The sequence below is a fragment of the Electrona antarctica genome (assembly GCF_951216825.1).
Source record: "Electrona antarctica genome assembly, chromosome: 8".
Taxonomy (NCBI): Eukaryota; Metazoa; Chordata; class Actinopteri; order Myctophiformes; family Myctophidae; genus Electrona; species Electrona antarctica.
This window is the reverse complement of record NC_136789.1, coordinates 12065547-12086277: the sequence shown is the minus strand read 5'-3', so window position 1 is coordinate 12086277 and position 20731 is coordinate 12065547. Positions and strand designations below refer to the sequence as shown.

The 20731-nt window shown below is 44.0% G+C and overlaps 1 protein-coding gene across 1 annotated transcript; it reads left to right on the top strand.

The window, feature by feature from the left end:
* Positions 1 to 15154: 15154 nt before the first annotated feature.
* LOC306927626 (cytoplasmic aconitate hydratase-like) lies at positions 15155 to 17744 on the top strand. The gene has a single exon (XM_079507426.1). The coding sequence runs from the start codon at positions 15291 to 15293 to the stop codon at positions 17664 to 17666; it is 2376 nt and encodes a 791-aa protein (XP_079363552.1). The 5' UTR covers positions 15155 to 15290; the 3' UTR covers positions 17667 to 17744.
* The last annotated feature ends 2987 nt before the right edge of the window (positions 17745 to 20731 follow it).

The following is a 20731-nucleotide window of genomic DNA, read 5'->3' as shown; positions in this document are numbered from 1 at the left end:
CTCCGCGGAAGACTTGCGCGATGTCCAGATTCCCGGAAACGCTCTCCTCCGCGCAAGTCGTCCGTGGAGATGGAGCTTAATTTCCATCCACCAGCTGTCTAAAAACTCGGAATGTGGAAAGGGCTTGTGTGTGTGTGTGCGTGCGTGCGTGTGTAGTGAAAATGGGAGGGGCCAAAACGTGATGTAATTTGCATCACAGTAAGGCCCAAACCACACCAATACAACTCCTTGCAACTGCCATGGGAATAATGGTTGCATGTAGTTGCAAGTAGTTGCATGTTGCAAGGAGGTGCATGGCGACCCTCTGGTGTGGGTTTAAAATGTTGGCTTAAAATGTTGTGCAATAACATAGTATTTCATTCCAGTTGCATGGATGCCAGGTAGTGCGTTGTTTCCTATGGCATGCAGTAGGTGTTGTGCATGGAGAGATTGTGCAAACAGAGTGGTTTGGTAGGAGAAGGCGGACGGATAAACGGGCGCCCCCCTTTCAATTAGTGTAGCGGGATAGGTTTGGTTTGAGATTTTTTTGTGTTTTTTCAATTTTTTTCCATGCACTCTCATTATAACAAACAAACAAAACTTGAATTTGAAACATGAATTAACGACATAAGCCCCATTTCGAATATAGTGAAAATAGGCAATCTGTCTAAATGTATTATGTTGAAATTTGCTGGAAAATATTTGTATTGCACCATGCATGGGCCGTGAGGAAAGAGGTTTTGTATTGCACCATGCAGGGCCCGTGAGCAAAGAGGTTTTGTTCAGCCGTAGGCGGCTATACCAGTTGCCACTATGCAGATGAATGACAATTAACTGACTTGAATTTGACCTTTAATTTGAGTTTGAGTGTGGTATTTTGCTAATACAATAATGCTGAAATGAAATGCTGATGATTTACGTAGATTCAGTTCATCATCCAAACCCTTTAACTCACAAGAAAGGGTCTTGGGACAGGGAATTGCTTTCCAATCTCGTTAGGAGTCTTGACATTTCTCTGCAAATCCATATAGTGTAAATAATGAGCAGCTCAGCATTATCGGTTTCGACATTTCATGCCCGGGACTTGTTCGGATCGTGCATTGTGAGATTCATTAGCTTTCATGGCTTTATTTCATTGCACAGATATCTGGTAGTTATTTGGATTGGGGAGAGTTTAATTGTCACTGAAACAGAATTATACCTCTCCGTGAGGAAGAACTCCCCTTGCAGCCTGTCGCACTAAGGTGTTGATCACGGGGCAGGCGATAGCCAAGGCTATAAAGAGTGTAATTAGAGGAAGATTTAACGTGGCAGCCAGTAGTGAAGGGCACAGTGGCCTCTTGCTACAGGGCACTGCATTCAGGATTTAGAATGAAGGCAGCCAGGCAGGGAAAATCAGCAGTAGTTTCAGAATTTGTCTTTTCTTAAAGCCTTTAGGACAGGTTCTCTCTCTCTCTCTCTGTCTCTCTCTCTCTCTCTCTCTCTCTCTCTCTCTCTCTCTCTCTCTCTCTCTCTCTCTCTGTCCTTATGTAACCTAATATTTATTTTCTTTTTCTAGGCAAATATTGATCTATATCTACATTCAAGCGATGAAGTAAAAGCGGGCTTAGGTCTACAATTATGAATATATTTTATAAAGAAATGGTGTAAAATGGCAAAACAAAGATATTGAACACAAGCACATTCATGGAGATTCTCTTCTCCTCTTATCAAGCACCCAGCCCCCCCACCCCCTGCAAATACTGTAGAACACACCAATTAGCAGTGGTGGAAAAAGTACTCACATCATGTCTTACTTAAGTAAAAGTATCAATACTGCAACATAGAAACACTTCAAGTAAAAGTCCGGAAATCAGTAGTATTGGTATTGCAAAATGTCTCATTTCAAGTTTTCAAATGTATAAACTATAAACATATTTTGAAGATCTACAAGCTCACAATGCATCGCATGATGCGCATTGGCTATTTTCAAATAGCCGAAATGTATTAAAGGACAACTTTAGTTTTTTTCAAACAAGGTTCATGTTTTAGGTGGTTATTAGAGAAAGTATATGAGTGTTATTTTTTTTTCATTTGCTGCTTTCTTTTGTTTTAGGGATTTTAGCTATTTTTGACAGGTGGCGGGGGCCTTCGAACATGGGGCTAAATACGTCTTTTTTTAAATATTCGATAGTCGATTTCTTTATTATAATTTACTATATAGTCCTAGTATACTAGACCCCAGGAAATTGCATCTAGCCACAAACGATCACAGGATCTACTAAATGTGAAGGTAGAGGTACTAGGGGGATGCCATGGCTCCTCCTGTCTACATGTCGAAGTGTCCTTGGGCAAGACACTGAACCCTACATTGCCTCCAATGAGTCGGTCGGTGTGAGCTTGCCACCATTGGTGTGTATGGCAAGCCGTTTTAACTTTTAATCGAACCACGCTCCTGTCTGTAATATATGTTTTAGATATCCAAAACCACATTTCTCCTAGTCAAAACTGCATTCTCACTAGTAATAATTGTAATTAAAGATAGCCATAGTAACATTCTTACTAGTAGAAATTGTATTTCAAGATATCTATAATTCAGTTCTTCCTAATAACAATTAACGTTTTGGATATCTACAATGACATTCCTCCTATCAACAACTGTCATTGCAGATATCCATAACCTCATTCTTCCTAGGAGGAATGACGTCACGTTTCCCATGCATGTGTATGGGGCTTTTAGTTTCAGATATCTGTAACTGCATTCTGGATATCTAGAATCAACATTCTGGATATCTACAATTGAATTCTTACTAGGAAAAACTACTATTTCGGATATCTACAATGCAATTCTTACTAGGAGAAACTACCATTTCAGATATCCAAAATTACATTTGTACTAGTCATAATATGAATTGTGGTAATTAGATTTCTACTAGTCACAATGTATTTTTGGATATACAAAATATAGTTATGGATGTCTGGAATGTTTTTTTAATTTTGGGGTGATGAACAAATATTTATTATACAGTATAATAAAAATTGTGGATATAATATTTCATCTTGACGTTCGGCTCGGCTAGATTTTTCTCCCTGCTCGGTACAATTAAACAACCTTCATTAAACAGCAGGGAGATAGATAACAATAGCAACCCCACATGGGGAACAGAACTAATAGCAGAGCCCACCGGTGGTGCTGGGGTGGTGGGAGCAAACAGCGCATAACAACAACCAGGAACGCATATATACAGGAAGAGCACAGACTTAGGGCCGATTCATACTCCTATTTTAGAGCCGAATAAAAGTCGGTTCGGCGCTGTAGAGCCTACAATGTGACGTCATTTGAGGTTTGCTCACTCAGCTCAGTGCAAAGAGGTGGCCCTCACTCACTCACTCCCCGCTCCGCTGGCTTTATAAGGCGGGAGCACACAACACTTCACTCTTATTTATGAGCACCGCCTCCTTCACAGGCTTATTCACCAGCTATCATCCTCCAGCTCCTCTTCGTCTTCTTCCCCCCGCCTGCTGTCCTTAGCCTGCTGCTGCTGCAGTCCTCCTCCCGCCTGTTTCTCATCTTCTGTCCTCACGCTTTCGTTTGCTCCATGCGTTTTAGTTTCTCTCTTCCTCCTTCAACCCGATAGATTATCGTCTCTCAACACCTCTGCTATTCTCCTTGTGTCCTTGCGGAGTGCAAAGTGGACTTGCACGGTACCTGCTGCTATACTGTACTGTATGAAGTGTATGTATATCCATTTTGGGAGACAATCCCAAACTGAATTCGGAGAGCTCGATGTAGCCCAGGTTTTGTCTTATTAACCCATTAAGAAGACCTGAGGCATTCTACAAATAATGCATTTTAAATCAGTTGTTCTCACAATAGCAGCACAAAGTGACCCGTTGTGAACTTGTACAGTATATCTGCTTTTTTTGAATAGCCAAGGCTAAAATCGAATGTGATATGCTTCCCCTGGTTTAATGGGTTAATTGAACAATTATACATTAATTATTGAATCTACACAATGTGTTGTGTGCCTGTAGATCTCCTTGCAGATATGTATGCAGATCTGATATTTTCACCAATGTTAACATAGTGTCACCAGAATTGGACACTATAGAGTTCATGTGGTTATAGTTATAGCTAATTAATTTATTATTAAGCTCCTTGGTTGCTGGTTGCTACAGTAAGTTCACATTTATTGCACTGCCGATTTTCCAAAGACTGGAGAAAAAAACACAACACTAAAATGAATGCAGAGGTGCTGGTGCAATATACTGTGCTAGTGCTACTGTCCACATACATGCATTACAACGGTCAGATAGTCAATGACAATCAAGTTCTGACACTACAAATGTCACATCAAAGGATGGTGATCGTGTAAACATTTTTGGTAAATGTGAAAGACTCATCCTATATACTTTTGAAGCTACTTATAGTTGCTGCGCCACAATGATGTAACGATGAAATTGTTTATTACAGTAGGCCTAATGTTAACATGAGAAAACAAAACAAAACAAAAAAATCGATGTTGAACAAATTCATCTCACCAACACCTCATACAACATCCTGTCATCGTCCAGTCATCGGTTCATTTGTAGTTAAGTAACTACTTAAACTAGTACATTTAAGTACTGTACTTAAGTACAATTTTGAGGTACTTTTACTTTACTGGAGTATTTCCGATTTTCAATACTTTTACTTCTACTATCCGGAAACTGGGACATTCTGCAAAATGAGTAGCCTACATTTACTTTCAGTATATTTTAATGTGAATACTTTTTTTTACTTTAACTCAAGTACATTTCGAGTATTTCTACAGTGTGGTGTGTACTTTTCCTAAAGTACAATGTGTGAGTCCTCATTCCACCACTCAGGACATAACTCGGCCACTGTGTCCTGAAAAGAACACACACTCTGCCCTCTGTGCCTGTTCTTCAGCTCCCTGTGTCCTCAATACTCACTCACTTCCTTGACCAACTGTGTTTTATAGGTTATGTAAGCCATAAGTTCTCAAACTTTTTTTAAATTTCAATTACCCCCCAGTTTGGCATGCATTATTAGGCCATTGACCTGTTGACCTCCATAACTGTCAGAGTTACACAGGCCTGTAAGAGCTAATTTGGTTGGTTGCTAACTATTAATATGTTGGCTGTGGAACCCCTGCAAGTGTTCCCGGAAACCACTTATTCATTTTCATTTTCACTGTCACTCTAAACTAAAGCTTAGAGATGTCAGTGGTGATGTCATGCTGCAGAGCAGGGGTATTCAAATGGCGACCCGCATGCCAAATGCGGCCCACGGAGCGCCCCCTAGTGGCCCTTTTTTTAGAGAGAGCTGATGAAAGTTACAGATATGGTGTGTGCGATATGAAGTGTGAGATTATCATAATGACAGTAATCCTTAATCATATGATATCATATTCAAGAGCTTTTGGAGAGAAATGAGACAGACAGTCACTTTACTGCTACTTTACTGCTGCTGTGTGTGTGTGTGTGTGTGTGTGTGTGTGTGTGTGTGTGTGTGTGTGTGTGTGTGTGTGTGTGTGTGTGTGTGTGACTGTGTGTGTGAGACTGTGTGTGTGTGTGTGTGTGTGTGTGTGTGTGTGTGTGTGTGTGTGTGTGTGTGTGTGTGTGTGTGTGTGTGTGTGTGTGTGTGTGTGTGTGTGTGTGTGTGTGTGTGTGTGTGTGTGTGTTTCCTTGTTGCTCGTTGACACTCGTTAATGTCAATAGATCTACATCTATTTTAAGGTAGCATATATGTACATATACAGATATACTGTACCTACCTACCTATTTGTGCTCATACTGTGCACAAATGTATTACATAAATCTTTGTGTTTTGAGAACCCACAAATTGCGGCCCCCCACACACAATCATTCTACAGTTGTGGCCCCTGGCCTAATCTAATTGAATACCCCTGCTGCAGAGGATCCCCTTGTCTCTGTTTCTCTCTCTCTGCACGTTCCTTCCAGTCCAACAGGATTGTCCATTATATTAACACCAACCCTGTGGCCACCACCAAGTATGATTCCACTCTCCCCTCTCCGTCAGAGGAAGACTTTGTTTTTCCATTTTGGCTGCTACTTTATGGCCTCCTGTATTATTACAGCACCCTCAGGTGATATATTGGATGGTCTACTCCAGGGGTTCTCAACGTTTTTGGCCGGGGACCCCCGGAAATGCTTTGGCAATGTCTCGGGACCCCCGCCCCGCCCCCTCCCGACCCCCAATATAAATTGACTGCTACAATAACCTTAAACCATTTTGGGCGGGAACCCCTTTTGGTGTTTTAAGCATTGTTATAATGTAGCTATTGAAAAATAGCAGATCTACAAGCTCATAGCGCGCTAGGTCTGCTATTTTTGAAAAATCGTGAAAATAAAATTTAATTTAATTTTTTTTTGGAAAATAATTTGGAGACCCCCTAAAATAATTTGGCGACCCCCCGAGGGGTCGCGACCCACGGGTTGAGAACCCCTGGTCTACTCCATGCTTAGTTCTGTAGGCTGATTTATTTTCCCTACTACTGACTTCCCAATGTTAGACATCCTCCAGTACATGGACAAATGCACTTTTTCACGGCCATGCAGGGCTGCTGATATGTCATCACTTTTCGATGTTCGTTCCTGATCCCAAAGGCCAGAGCTAGCAGGAAAATTGTACGTGTTTTTTTACGTGGTTTGACGTGGTTTGATGTGGTTTTTTGACGTGGTTTTGACGTGTTTTTTTGACGTGGTTTTGACGTGATGTATGTCTGGCTACAGCCATGACAGCATCATGGCAGTTGTACATCGTTACGTCATTGTCTACACCTCTGTCTGTCTTTCGTTCGTTCAGACTTCTGTTATTCTGTAATACGCTGCATCAGAATGTTAATTCCTTGTGCCAATATTTATGTTTGTATCACCAGTGGCAGTCAATCAAAGATTGCGATTTGCAATGTAAGTGGCGTGCATGCTTTCTTTGCCCCACACAGGGCCACACACTCACTCTGCAAGTCCTTCATGAGAGGAAATAATCTTTGTAATGACATTACAGCGACACACATGCAAGTTGACAGTCAATTGTACATGAATCCGAAAAGGTAATGACATGTAGGATGAGATGCATTCAGCTATATCTGAAAGGTGGCAGACCATGGCAGCATACTGCATAGTCGCAGGAATGAGACCTCAGACTGGTCTATGACAGTGTGACACTGAATATGATGATGATGGAGAGAGAGAGAGGGTGTCAAACCATACACACGCTGCGTGCGTATGTGTTGACAGACTAATCAGACTAATCTTGTATGACAGATTGAACCTTAAATTCGGTATATCTCAATCACGCAAAAATAAATAATTTCAAATCCAGCATGCTCGTTATAGGCCTCTACTGTTGCTGTAATTTCAAGATGACACTGTATTAGGCTGTAATAGGAGAACATTCTGTGAAACTAGCAGATCTACAAGCTTACACCGCATTGCGTTGCAATGTGATGTGAGCTTGCACATCAGCTATTTTCAGTATAAGTAGCTTGCGGAGTTAGTTCAGTCAGGTATACTCGAGAGTTTTTTATTTATTTTTTTATTATCCCACAATTTTGTAACCCATTTTTCACCCCTGTGTCAATCATCTATATGTGATCCTGGGCTCTACACACTCTGGGGAGAGCAACAGACTTGAACTCATGCTTCCTTCATGCATGAGTGTCCAAGTCGCTCCTTTACACCTGACAGGGGGAGTTTCCCTGGTTGGACGTAGCGCGTGGAAGGAACACGTTATTCCAACCAGTTCCTTTCCCCTCCATCAGGCGCCCCGGGCTGGCCATGGGGAGGCAGTTTAGAGACCAGGATCACTGCATGTTTTTGTGAGGGTACCTACCCTAGGTAGGGGACACTGGGAGAACATGCAAACTCCACAAAGAAAGGCCCTTTCGCCAAACCCCGCCTCAGGTATGGGCACTGATACTCGAGAGGTTATTATGCTGCATTTTGTGGGTGTGTTCAGTACTATGCAAGACCCATATGTCATACACTGACGTGGCAATCAGCTGACCAATTGGGCGGGTTATTTAAGCTCACCTAAGGGCCGATTCATACTCCTATTTTACTGCTGTTTCGGCGCTGTAGTGCCGAAATGATTTCGGCTCGTCAGAAATTTTCAGTAGCACCGAAGAGCCGACTTTAGGACGGTACCCGCCCCCCCGAACCTCAAATGACGTCACATTGTAGGCTCTACAGCGCCGAACCGACTTTTATTCGGCTCTAAAATAGGAGTATGAATCGGCCCTAAGTCTGTGCTCTTCCTGTATATATGCGTTCCTGGTTGTTGTTATGCGCTGTTTGCTCCCACCACCCCAGCACCACCGGTGGGCTCTGCTATTAGTTCTGTTCCCCATGTGGGGTTGCTATTGTTATCTATCTCCCTGCTGTTTAATGAAGGTTGTTTAATTGTACCGAGCAGGGAGAAAAATCTAGCAGAGCCGAACGTCAAGATGAAATATTATATCCACAATTTTTATTATACTGTATAATAAATATTTGTTCAATCTATTTGTGAGTTCTGATTGAAAGATATTTAGTGTAGTGGGGCCTTGTATTGCCTTGGGGGACTCTGGTAGGCTAATAGGGTATACGTTAAGACAGGTCGGACTGAGTTGAATGTGTGTGGCCATAAAGACTCTCTGTATTCAGGTTTTCTGGGGGGATTTTGTCACATTGATAACTTTCAGTTGTATTAACAGAACATGACCGAATTCTACTGGTGACACTCCTCCCAGACATCCCCAATTCATTAGTCCGACCTAATTCATCCTCCCAAGCATTTTTCAAAGAGTGTGCTACAACATTTATTTGTTCATAAAATGTGTTTACCAATTTGGATTTTGGTGGACCCAGTAATAATTTATACAACAATATATCTTCAGGGAGATGCTCAAAGTTATAGGAACAGATTGACAAACATAACAAACTTGTATATCTGAAAATAATGTATGTGAGGACTGAGGAGAGAGAATTTCTGTGTCAACCCCAAAGGGGTGAAGACCCCTTATTGTTTTCGTACTTCAAAAAAAAAGTTCAGTGCTGTCGTTTTCCACGAAACTCAGCAAACGGTCAATAACTGAAGCTCACAGTCATTCGTCAAAGGACCTCTTGTGTGTCTGTGTGTACCAAATTTGAGATTATTTTATTGGCTGAGCACATCATGTGATGTATGATGTATGATGATAAGAGCGCCCCTCACTTCACGTGTGATTTTTCCTCCTATATACAGCTTTTGTCCCCACACATCTCAATATTTGCCATTGCTGCAATGAAAAGAGAAATTAGGTAAAATATCCACCAAATATGATGTAAATTTGTGGCAACACAAACATTAAATGCCATTGACAATTGTTGTACGCCCCTCACTTCACACGGGTGTGATTTTTTAATAGGAGAGGGGCTTTTTTGTCTTGATCATGTCTTATCACTGCTTGCAGCTATTTTTATTAGGGTTCAAGACCAAAAGGCCCCCTTTTATTTTTGTGAAAATTCCGCCATTTTAGCAGTTTTGGCAGTTCTGAGCTATCATTCACGAAATTCGGCAATATGGTAGCTCCGTGAGGATCCCTCAGGAACTGAAGCTCACAGTCATTCGTCAAAAGACCTCTGACATTTAGATCTCCCGATGAGTAAATTGTTATGATTTGCTCAATCCACTTTCCTTCTCATTGACTTCCATTATAACATTTTAATAAAATATTTCAAAAAGTATAAAAGAGTATTCCTCAGGGGGCCAATAGCTGAGTGGTTAAGGCATGTACTACATTGGCTCTGATGCCTGTGAGTCCCGGACTCCCGGTTTCGATTCCCGAACCCGAGGGACCTTTGCTGAATGTCGCTGTCTCTCCCCTCTTCCTGTTTGAAAGATATTAAAGAACTGAGGTCCTTGGCCTGCTGGCAGCCTGCCCAAGAAATATGGCACTGATCTACCTTTTTTGTATGCAAGATTAGCTGCAGACAAACACACATTCAGACAGGGGTGAATACATGATGTCCTGCAGTATGCAGGGATAAATATAATATAGTCAGTGGTGTAAAGTAGCTAAGCTCTACTGGAGTATTTCCAATTTTCTGTACTTTTACTTCTACTGATCCATTACATCTCAGAGGCAAATTTACTTTTACTCCACTACAATTATTTGAAAAATGTAGTAATAGTTATTTTGTAGATTTGGATTATTATTACAAAACTTACATGAACTTACTTCAGCCCTATATACATTTTGGCCTTTTCAATAATAGCCGATCTACAAGCTCACAATGTGCACATTTGTAGACCTGCTATTTTTAAGATATTGTATGCATTTGCAAACTTGCAATGGGACATTCTATATGAGTACATTTACTTTGTGTACTTTAACCCATTTTGGGCGGGAACCCCTTTTGGTGTTTCAAGCATTCTGTTATACTTTAGCTATTGAAAAATAGCAGATCTACAAGCTCATAGCGCGCCACCGAGTGGCGCGCTATGAACTTGTAGGTCTGCTATTTTTGAAAAATCGTAAAAATGCGGCACAAATCTTTGAATAGGTATATATTATTTCAGAGCGAACATTTTTTTTATTTCGACGTCAGGCCTAAATGGGTACATTTTGATGCCAATACTTTTGTACTTTTACACAATTACATTTTGAATTCTGAGTACTTTTTTCACCTCTGTATGGTATACATCAAACCAGCACACTGACTGGCTGCACACTGTTGACCATATTCCAGCACTATACTGTGCATTATATACAACCACATGCCACAGTATGTGAATTCACTGGGGAGACACGGCCTTAAATCATTCATTGATTGATTTGAACTGAACAGCAGCTCAGGCAGCATTGCATGGGAGGCAGGCAGTGCCACTGCTCATGCATACAGCAGCGTTTACACACCATGCAGCGGCAGTGACCACCATCTGATAAGCTCTCCTCCTCTGGGACTCCGGTGAAAGGTTAGCAGTGCATTTCTTCTATATTATGATCACAAACAAGTGCTTTTCAGGTCAGTTGTTTGCTTTGCACTTAAACCCTATTTACTTAGTTGACAGAGGTCTTCCTCAGGGATCTTTTTTTCTATGCTTTTTTCCCCTCTACACCAAAAATAGCTGATCTACAAGCTCACCAATGCATCCCAACGCATCACAACGCGATGCGATGTGAGCAGAGGTGGGCAGTATTTGAAATATGTATTTCAAATACTTTTTTGTATTTTGTCATTTGTATTTGGCTGGGATGGGATTTCTTTAGTGTAATTTGTATCAAGAAAGATACTTTCAGATCTTGTATATTCTGTGTTTTAAATACAGAAAAAATACATAATTGAATTAGCCAATCTATTATGTTCACAACTGTTGCGACAATGTGTTGACCAATGACCTTTTAGATTTGCTATTTTCAAAGATTCCCCCCAAAAAATCTGATTATTATTATTTTTTAATCTTTGCCCCATGCCAAATACACTTGGAGGACCCGTTGTCTGGAATTGGGGCTGGGGTGGACTGCGGTATACTTCTGTGCAAATTTGTTTCATTGTTTTTTTGTGTTTCTTATGCGTTTCTTTGTGTCTATGTCTTTTACATAAAAACAAGAAAAGATTAAAGAAAAAAATTATAATAATCTTTGCCCCATGCCAAAAATTGGGACACCAGGGTTAATTCATGTGGTTAAAAGCAGCTATAGGCCTACAGCAGTTGTGACCTACTGTACCTGCTTTATATAGCAGGCCTGTATGAGAATGTTTGGCACACAGCTATACCGAAAAGGTTCCAACTGTCAGTCCTTGACTGACAGTTTGCATAGCTGCTACAGCACAGTTCAGTGCGTGTATGGGGGTGACAATGACCTGAGTTTGTCAATGATCTGCGCAGTCTATAAAAATGTAAAACAGCTTGGGGTAATTACATGGCAGCCATTGCAGCAGGAGCAATCCACAGTTGAGTTGTGGATGGACAATAAGAAAGAGCTCAATCAATCAGTATCGTGTTTATTGTCACTACCCTTCTTAAGATGATAAATCGATCCAGTTTTCTCTCTATATCAGAATATATAAATTCTCCTATTATGCTGCTTTATATGGCTTTTTGAGTTTAATCATATAATGAAAAACAAAACAAAGCCCCTCAGGGCACATGCAGGTCTCCACCAGGATATATATATATATATATATATATATATATATATATATATATATATATATATATATATATTTTAGTGGTGTCCCTGGCTGGCTGGGTCCCTGTCTGGGTCCATCCGAGCATGGAAATAGCGTTTTTTTCACCACCAAGTGTCACTGTTGCACAGCCTAACACACACACACACACACACACACACACACACACACACACACACACACACACACACACACACACACACACACACACACACACACACACAAACACACATCAATCCTGCAAACTTTGGAAGGCAATCTTAGCCAATGGGGATGGAATATGGAGAATTAAGTGGACAGGTCCATGTTGATCACATGACTATAGAGATAGTGTATAACAATTTACGTGATGTATGAATAAAATTAGTAAAGAAATGTGTTTTGCAAAAGTCGGTGCTATAACAGGCCATTGTGGAAAAAGAGGTTTGTCGTTGGCATCCAGGGAGTGTGTGTGAACAGTTTGGCATCGGCCGGGCCAACGGTGCGGGAGAATAGCTGTACACAGACGGACGGACACACAGACACAAGGACACACGGACGGAGTGCAAAACATACTTTCCCCACGCCTTCGGCCTGGTGGAGACAATAACATCATTGATAGTACTCAATAATAAATGCAACACATTCTGGGCTGCTAAGAGGGGCAAATCCATTGTTTACTTTTCAGTTTTTCTTAGAAGGCAGTGAATTGCAACAAATGAAAGACCACCATAGCACATTGCGAATTTCAATACAGCCTCTCTGTGCAATTTTTCCACAGCCATGAAATAGCAGAGCAGTCTCTTCTTCATTGCATGTGTTGGACACGTCCTCCAGCTGCAGCATGTACCCTCCTGCACTTAAACTACCAATATTCTGGGGCCTGAATGGGGAGAAAACCACAGCCTGCAGAAATAACACAAAACTCTTATTCAAACAATACCAGCTCCCGGCTGGGTCCATCACCTACCTTACACTGTAACTGGAGAGTGTACAAATGGAACCACAATGGAACCATAGGGTCTATACGGTTCCATTTGTCTCCATTTGTTCACTGTACATAGATTACTGTGTAAGCTGGGTTAGTTTGGTGAAAAGGGAGTATGCGTGAGCAACTCCATGGGATGGGAGGGGATTTTTGTGATTGTGTCCTCCATATACAGTACTGTAACAGTGGTTCTCCAACTTTGTCCATGTCAAGGACCCCCAAATTCATGTATTTAGCCGTGGACCCCCATCTGAACATAGCCCCCATACAAGACTTAAATGTTAAAAGTTTCAAAATTATTCCAAATGTGTCACATTCTTTCAAGATGTTTTTGAAAATAGCGATGTATATAGGGTTAAAGTGATAAAACAGATTTTGATGCTGTAACTTTATTTTATTTTCTATTTAAAAAAAAATCTCCCCGAAGCCCTCAAAGACCCCTGGGGGTCCCCGGACGTTAAGAATCACTAGCAATTAGGACGGAAGCTCTTTTGCATTCTCAGTGAAAGCAAAGCGCTTTTGGGACGCTCTGCCAGTACGTACCATGTACATCATATTTCAAATACAACCTTAAGGAATTACGTTACTGCCAACAAGTTGTGTGAGCATGAATTATAATGAAGTCATCCCCTCAGTGCTCTATGCAAAACTCTGCACTGCTGTTTGTTATTCTAGGCCTGTTGTCCCCCTTCTCTGACTAATCAATTGCTGCTAGATTAACTATACAACAAAAAGAAACAGGCTTATATGTCCTGTGACTGCTTGTTGTTTTGCTGCCTGCATATAATCCACTGCTCAGTCTGCTCTGTATTTGTCATGTACTGTATACCTGTATGTCTTGCCAGCAATGGTGGGAAGTACATTTACTCTAAGTACAACAATTGGGAGGTAGGCCTATACTTTTACTTTACAAGAGTATTTCCATTTACTTCTACTCAAAAATAGCCGATATACAAGATCACAGCACTTCTTGACCCATTGTGATCTTGTAATCTGCTATTTTGAAAACATTTAGTATTTTTGCTTTTGTTCTGTACTTATTTGCTTGTGTACTGCAAGTATATTTTGATAACACATTTGTACCTTTACTCTAAATTTAAATACAGGCCTGTTACTGTTTATATGTGGTATTAGTACTTTTACTGTACTGCAGTAAAACACAGTACTTCCACCACTGTCTGTCAGACTGGTTGGATGTAGTCTATTGTTATTCTGACCTGCATGTATGTCCTTGTCCTAGATGTTTGCCTGGAATGCCTTGTATGGGATGAGGAGAGTGTGGAAATCAGCCATGGGAGAAGACCTCAAGAGGCGGCCATTCATAACTACAGTGGAGTCAGCAGTACTGTGTGGGGATGACATGGACCCTCTGGATGGGGTCTGACTACACAAGAATGCTACGAATGTCAGCGTGTCACATGGACAGACCACATCAGAAACGCTTTTCTCTACTACGGGGACCTACAACGGGTCACAGACAAGGCCAGAGAGAACGATGAGGCTGACAGGGCACTGCGTCAGGCACCCGGAACTAGTGGCAAGCAAACTGACACTATGGGAGCCTTCACTTGGGCAAAGCCAGGAAAGGCAGGAAAGGCTTTGCACAGTGACGTCATTGGGTGACGTCACGGTGAACCAGGAAGAGAGTAGCAGCAGTATTTTGTAGTCTGCAGTCTGAAGTAGTGATCATCTCTGGGTCACATTAACATTTAGACACACGCACACACACACACGCACAGCGCACGGACAGACATGCACACAGACGGCTTTATTACTGCGCCAAGTTTTCTGGTCCATGTGTCCGTGTGTCCGGTGTGTCCGGTGGGCATTGTAGGTCCGGTGGGCATTGTAGAGCAGTTCCAGGATGATGAGTGACTGTGGGAGGAACAACAATCCATTTGAGCACATTGTAGAGCCCCTGGATCCCGACGCCCCGGACCGGCGCTTCTACAACCTGACCAAACTTGGAGATCCCAGATATGAGCGTCTCCCCTTCTCCGTCCGCGTGCTGCTGGAGTCGGCGGTCCGGAACTGCGACGAGTTCCTGGTGAAGCGCTCGGACGTCGAGAGCATCCTGGACTGGAAGACCACGCAGACCCAGAGTGTGGAGGTGCCCTTCAGGCCCGCCCGGGTCATCCTGCAGGACTTCACGGGTGTGCCTGCGGTGGTGGACTTTGCTGCCATGCGTGACGCGGTGATGAAGCTTGGCGGAGACCCCGAAAAGATTAACCCTGTGTGTCCTGCTGACCTGGTCATCGACCATTCCATCCAGGTGGACTTCAACAGGAAGTCTGACAGCCTGCAGAAGAACCAGGACCTGGAGTTCGACAGAAACAAAGAGAGATTTCAGTTCTTAAAGTGGGGTTCCAAGGTATTCAGGAACATGCGTATCATCCCTCCCGGCTCGGGGATCATCCACCAGGTGAACCTGGAGTATCTGGCCAGGGTGGTGTTTGACCAGGACGGGTTCTACTACCCCGACAGCCTGGTGGGCACAGACTCCCACACCACCATGATCGATGGGCTGGGAGTGCTGGGATGGGGTGTGGGCGGGATCGAGGCGGAGGCTGTGATGCTGGGCCAGCCAATCAGCATGGTTCTTCCTGAGGTGGTGGGATACAAGCTGTACGGGACCCCCGACAAGTTCATCACCTCCACTGACATCGTCCTTACCGTTACCAAGCACCTGCGACAGGCGGGCGTGGTGGGGAAGTTCGTGGAGTTCTTCGGGCCCGGCGTGGCCCAGCTGTCCATCGCAGACAGAGCCACCATCGCCAACATGTGTCCCGAGTACGGCGCCACGGCCGCCTTCTTCCCCGTGGACGACGTCAGTGTCCAGTACCTGGAGCAGACCGGGAGAGATGCAGAGAAGCTGTCCTACATCGTGAAGTACCTGAAGGCAGTGGGAATGTACCGAGACTACACCTCCGTCACACAGGACCCGGACTTCACACGGGTGTTTGAGTTAGACCTGAGCTCTGTGGTGCCGTGCTGCAGCGGACCCAAGAGGCCCCAGGACAGGATCGCTGTGTCCGACATGAGGACGGACTTTGAAACGTGCCTGGGAGCAAAGCAAGGTTTCAAGGGCTTCCAGGTGTCGGCGGAGCACCACAGCACCGCGGTGCCCTTCCACTACAACGGCACAGAGTACACGCTGTCACACGGCGCTGTTGTCATTGCCGCCATCACCAGCTGCACCAACACCAGCAACCCCTCTGTGATGCTGGGGGCCGGACTGCTGGCCAAGAAGGCCATAGAGCACGGTCTGAGTGTGAAGCCGTACATCAAGACCAGCCTGTCGCCGGGCAGCGGGGTGGTCACCTACTACCTGAAGGAGAGCGGAGTCATGGACTACCTCTTTCAGCTGGGATTTGAGGTGGTGGGCTACGGCTGCATGACCTGCATCGGAAACAGTGGACCCATCCCAGAGCCTGTGGTCGAGGCCATTACGCAGGGAGATTTGGTGGCCGCAGGGATCCTGTCGGGGAACAGGAACTTCGAGGGGCGTGTCCACCCCAACACCAGAGCCAATTACCTGGCCTCGCCGCCGCTCGTCATCGCCTACGCCATCGCCGGGACCGTGAGGATCGACTTCGAGACGGAGCCCATCGCAGTGAACGCCGAGGGAAAGGAGATCTTCCTCCGAGACATCTGGCCCACCAGAGAGGAGATTCAGGCCGTGGAGAGAGAGTTTGTCATCCCCTCCATGTTTAAAGAGGTCTATGAGAAGATAGAGACCGTCAACGAGCGCTGGAACACGCTCAACGCTCCGTCTGACAAGCTGTACACCTGGGACCCCGCCTCCACCTACATCAAGTCTCCGCCCTTCTTTGACGGACTGACCAGGGAGCTGCAGCCGCCCCATTCCATCGACGGCGCGTACGTGCTGCTGAACTTCAGCGACTCCGTCACCACCGACCACATCTCTCCTGCTGGGAACATCGCTCGCAACAGCCCCGCCGCACGCTACCTCACTGGGAGGGGTTTGACCCCGCGCGACTTCAACTCGTACGGCTCTCGGCGAGGCAACGACGCCGTCATGGCCCGCGGAACCTTCGCCAACATCCGCCTCTTCAACAAGTTCCTCAACAAGCAGGCGCCGCACACTCTGTATCTCCCGACTGGAGAAACGATGGATGTGTTCGATGCAGCAGAGAGGTACCAACAGGCCGGCCATGCTCTCCTCATCCTGGCGGGGAAGGAGTACGGGTCGGGCAGTTCCAGGGACTGGGCCGCTAAAGGTCCCTTCCTGCTGGGTATCAAGGCGGTCCTGGCAGAGAGCTACGAGCGCATCCATCGCAGCAACCTGGTGGGCATGGGTGTCATTCCTCTGGAGTACCTGCAGGGGGACACGGCGGACAGCCTGGGCCTGACGGGACGAGAGCGCTACGATGTGCTCATCCCTGACACGCTCACGCCCAGGATGCTGGTCGATGTTAAGCTGGACACGGGCAAGACGTTCCAGGTGAGGATGAGGTTCGACACGGACGTGGAGCTCACCTACTTCCATCACGGAGGAATCCTCAACTACATGATCCGCAAGATGTCAGAGAATTAACCACACAGAGTTCCACAGGGCTCCATGCTAGAGCCTGTTCTCTTTTCGCTCTAGTGCACGGTTAAAGGAGAATTCCGGACCGGGCGCTTTTCTTACCGCATTCTGATCTTGTTGTATCCAACAACCAGTGGTAGAGGCGGTGGAAAAAAATGTCTAACAGCATTCAGAGCGGAGCACGCTGTAGGGTATTTCGCCTTGTTTACAGAAGCCCCTTTGGGACAAATCACCGTGCAATGTCTTTGGTCATTATGAAAGATATGTGTAGGAAAAAATTATAATTTTCGAGCGATCAAGACCCAGCACGCACGGTCGGAGCATGCGCTGTCCCCTGGATGTTTTTATGTAATATTTCACCTGTACCGCTTTGTTCTAGGATATGGTAACAACACATTAGGGTAAGTAAACGGCCATTCCCAAATTCTCCTTTAAATATCTTTGCTGAAAAATAGCCGATAGACAAGCTAGATCGGCTATTTTTCATCAAACCAGAATGGGTATGCTGGGGTTCAAGTGGTTAAAAGTTAAAAGTAAAAATACACTGCTGAACAAACACACACAGGAAGAGAGGAACGCATGCCTTTTTTTGTTTGTTTTGGGGGGGGGGGGGGGGGGGGTAGAATTTTCTTTTGTTCGTCAGTTTTACAGAACTACAGTTCTAGAAATGATTTACGTGCAATCCTTTTGTTGTTGCAAATGGAGGAGTCGTCCCATCCATGAATAATCCCTACATTCAAGCATTATTAGTTACAGTATTTCATTTTCCGTGTTTATAGCGTACATATAGTAGCAGACATGGTAGCATAACATGTTAACGGTGGAAGTTTTTGCACAACTTGCGTTGCGGTAATGTTAATGCAAAGATTTCTATTTGAAAGTTTCTGCAATAAAAGAAAATTGCACATAATCGTGATAACACAGACAGTTAATGGCTTTAATCATTATAGGCAAGACATACAGGACAGTGTCCCTGCCCATGCTCCATATTTGGAGGTGGCCTGTTTTGATATCACAACACTCCATATTTGGGCATGCCTGACACAGAACTCCAAATATGGGACACAGAGACACAGATACAGACATCTCCAGACAGATGGGTGGAATGGGTACTCTGACACGGGTACAACGGGTATTGCATAGCCGGGTGGGACATGGATCTCCAACTTCCATCGTTACTGACTCGGTGCTCTACAGCACCGTTCTCGTATATATTGCACATACAGTAATCATTCAATATCTATTCTCATACTCATCTCATACTCAAATTGGAATTTCAAATTATTAAAAGGCAGTAGAGCATGTTTAGATGAATTAATCTTAGATATTGTATTACACGTTTTCAAATATTACAGGAAGTAGGCTAATGTAGGGAGTTGATATACAGCAATAAATAAAGCCTAATTTATACTCTGTTGTACGACAAAGTACAAATCGGGGCTTTAGCCTGCATGTATGGAGTTAAAATGTCATAAACTATGTGTTGAGCTCCCCACACTCTAATCCAGGCAGAGAGATTTGCTGACCATGCTGGCAACAGCACATAAAGGTCAGAATGACCCCTTCTGTGAGAACTAGAGGGCTTGGCCAGTAATTGGGGTGATGGTTTTCGCGTCTCAAGCAGCGGCCACACACTATCCAACACCAGCAGCGAATCCCCTAGACAGCCAGTGATGGAAAACACATTCACAGATTTTTACTTAAAAGTATCAATGACATGATGCAGAAATACTCCGTTACAAGTAAAAGTCCGGAATTCAAAATTGACTTAAAAGTGCAAAATGATTGGCATCAAAATATACTTTAAATACCAAAAGTAAAAGTAGTCATTAGGCATGTCCCATTTCACAAGCTTTCTGATTATTACAATATTATAAAAAGTATTCGAAAATAGCAGTATAAGTATAATAGGCTACAGTATGTAGGGAAGTGGTTATGTTTTGTAATGCTAATCAAAATCCACAAAGTAACTATAGTGACTAACGTTTTCAAATAATTGTAGTAGAGTAAATGTACAATATGTGTGAAAATTGGAAATACTCCAGTAAAGTAAAAAAAATCACACTCATGTGAAATGAGCGGCGATCTTATCATCGTACATTATCGTGCATGCACAGCCAATCAAAGTCATCGATTTCGTGCACATACATACCGGTACACACATAAATACAAAGCTGCATGTGCATAGAAATACCTAAACATTTTACTTAAGTACAGTACTTCATTCTTGGTTTGCACACCAGAAATAGCCGATCTACAAACTCACGGCACGTCGCGAGGCGTCACGTCATGAGCTTGTAGAGCCCGTGCTCTACTTCCTGACGTGGAGATCTCGTTGTATTCCATCTCTGTTATTAACTGCAGTAATGCAGATTGTTATGGCTTTGACTAACAATGAAGTGCTGTGAAGTCATCTGAGGATGGCCTGGGCCGCTGCCAACAGGAGGGGGGGGGGGGCTCAGCTCTCCGTGCTCAGAGATTACATGGGTGGGGTGCAGGCCTCCTTGCCCAGAACCATCCTTTGAGTGGTACTGTATGACAACATTTTGGCCCCAGTCTGGACAGCAGAAAAAAGTTTAGTTGGTTCTCTTCTCTCTCTCTCTCTCTCTCTCTCTCTCTCTCTCTCTCTCTCTCTCTCTCGGAGACCTCCCATTCGCCAAAGGGGAGACGACACAAACTCAATTTCCTCAGCAAGGTTACTTTTTGCATTCCTCTCGGGTATTGGTGTTACCTTGAGATATCTCTATAGCCAGGCCCTCTGTTTTGACTAATTGACCCATGTACCCAGGTACCCAGGTACTTCAAGTTGTGCCTCCTGCAGTTGTTAAGAGGAGGATGGTCCAGGAGGATGTTGTATAGGTGATAACCTCCGTTTCCTTGGGATTCAGCCCAAGACCAACCTTGGCACACTGTCTCCACTCTGGTCAAGAGCTCCTATAGTATGCCTGCTCCACGTGGTCAGATAGCAGGCGGATGTTTTCCACAGGTCAGGGTTACAGAATAGACTCGTCTAGACCTCCTAGGTCTGTGTGGATATTTCCTCTGCCATTTTTTATGTCTTGTCTTGTTAT

Excerpts from the sequence above, each read along its gene's own strand:
- LOC306927626 (XM_079507426.1), top strand. The coding sequence starts at position 15,291 with ATGCGTGACGCGGTGATGAAGCTTGGCGGAGACCCCGAAAAGATTAAC.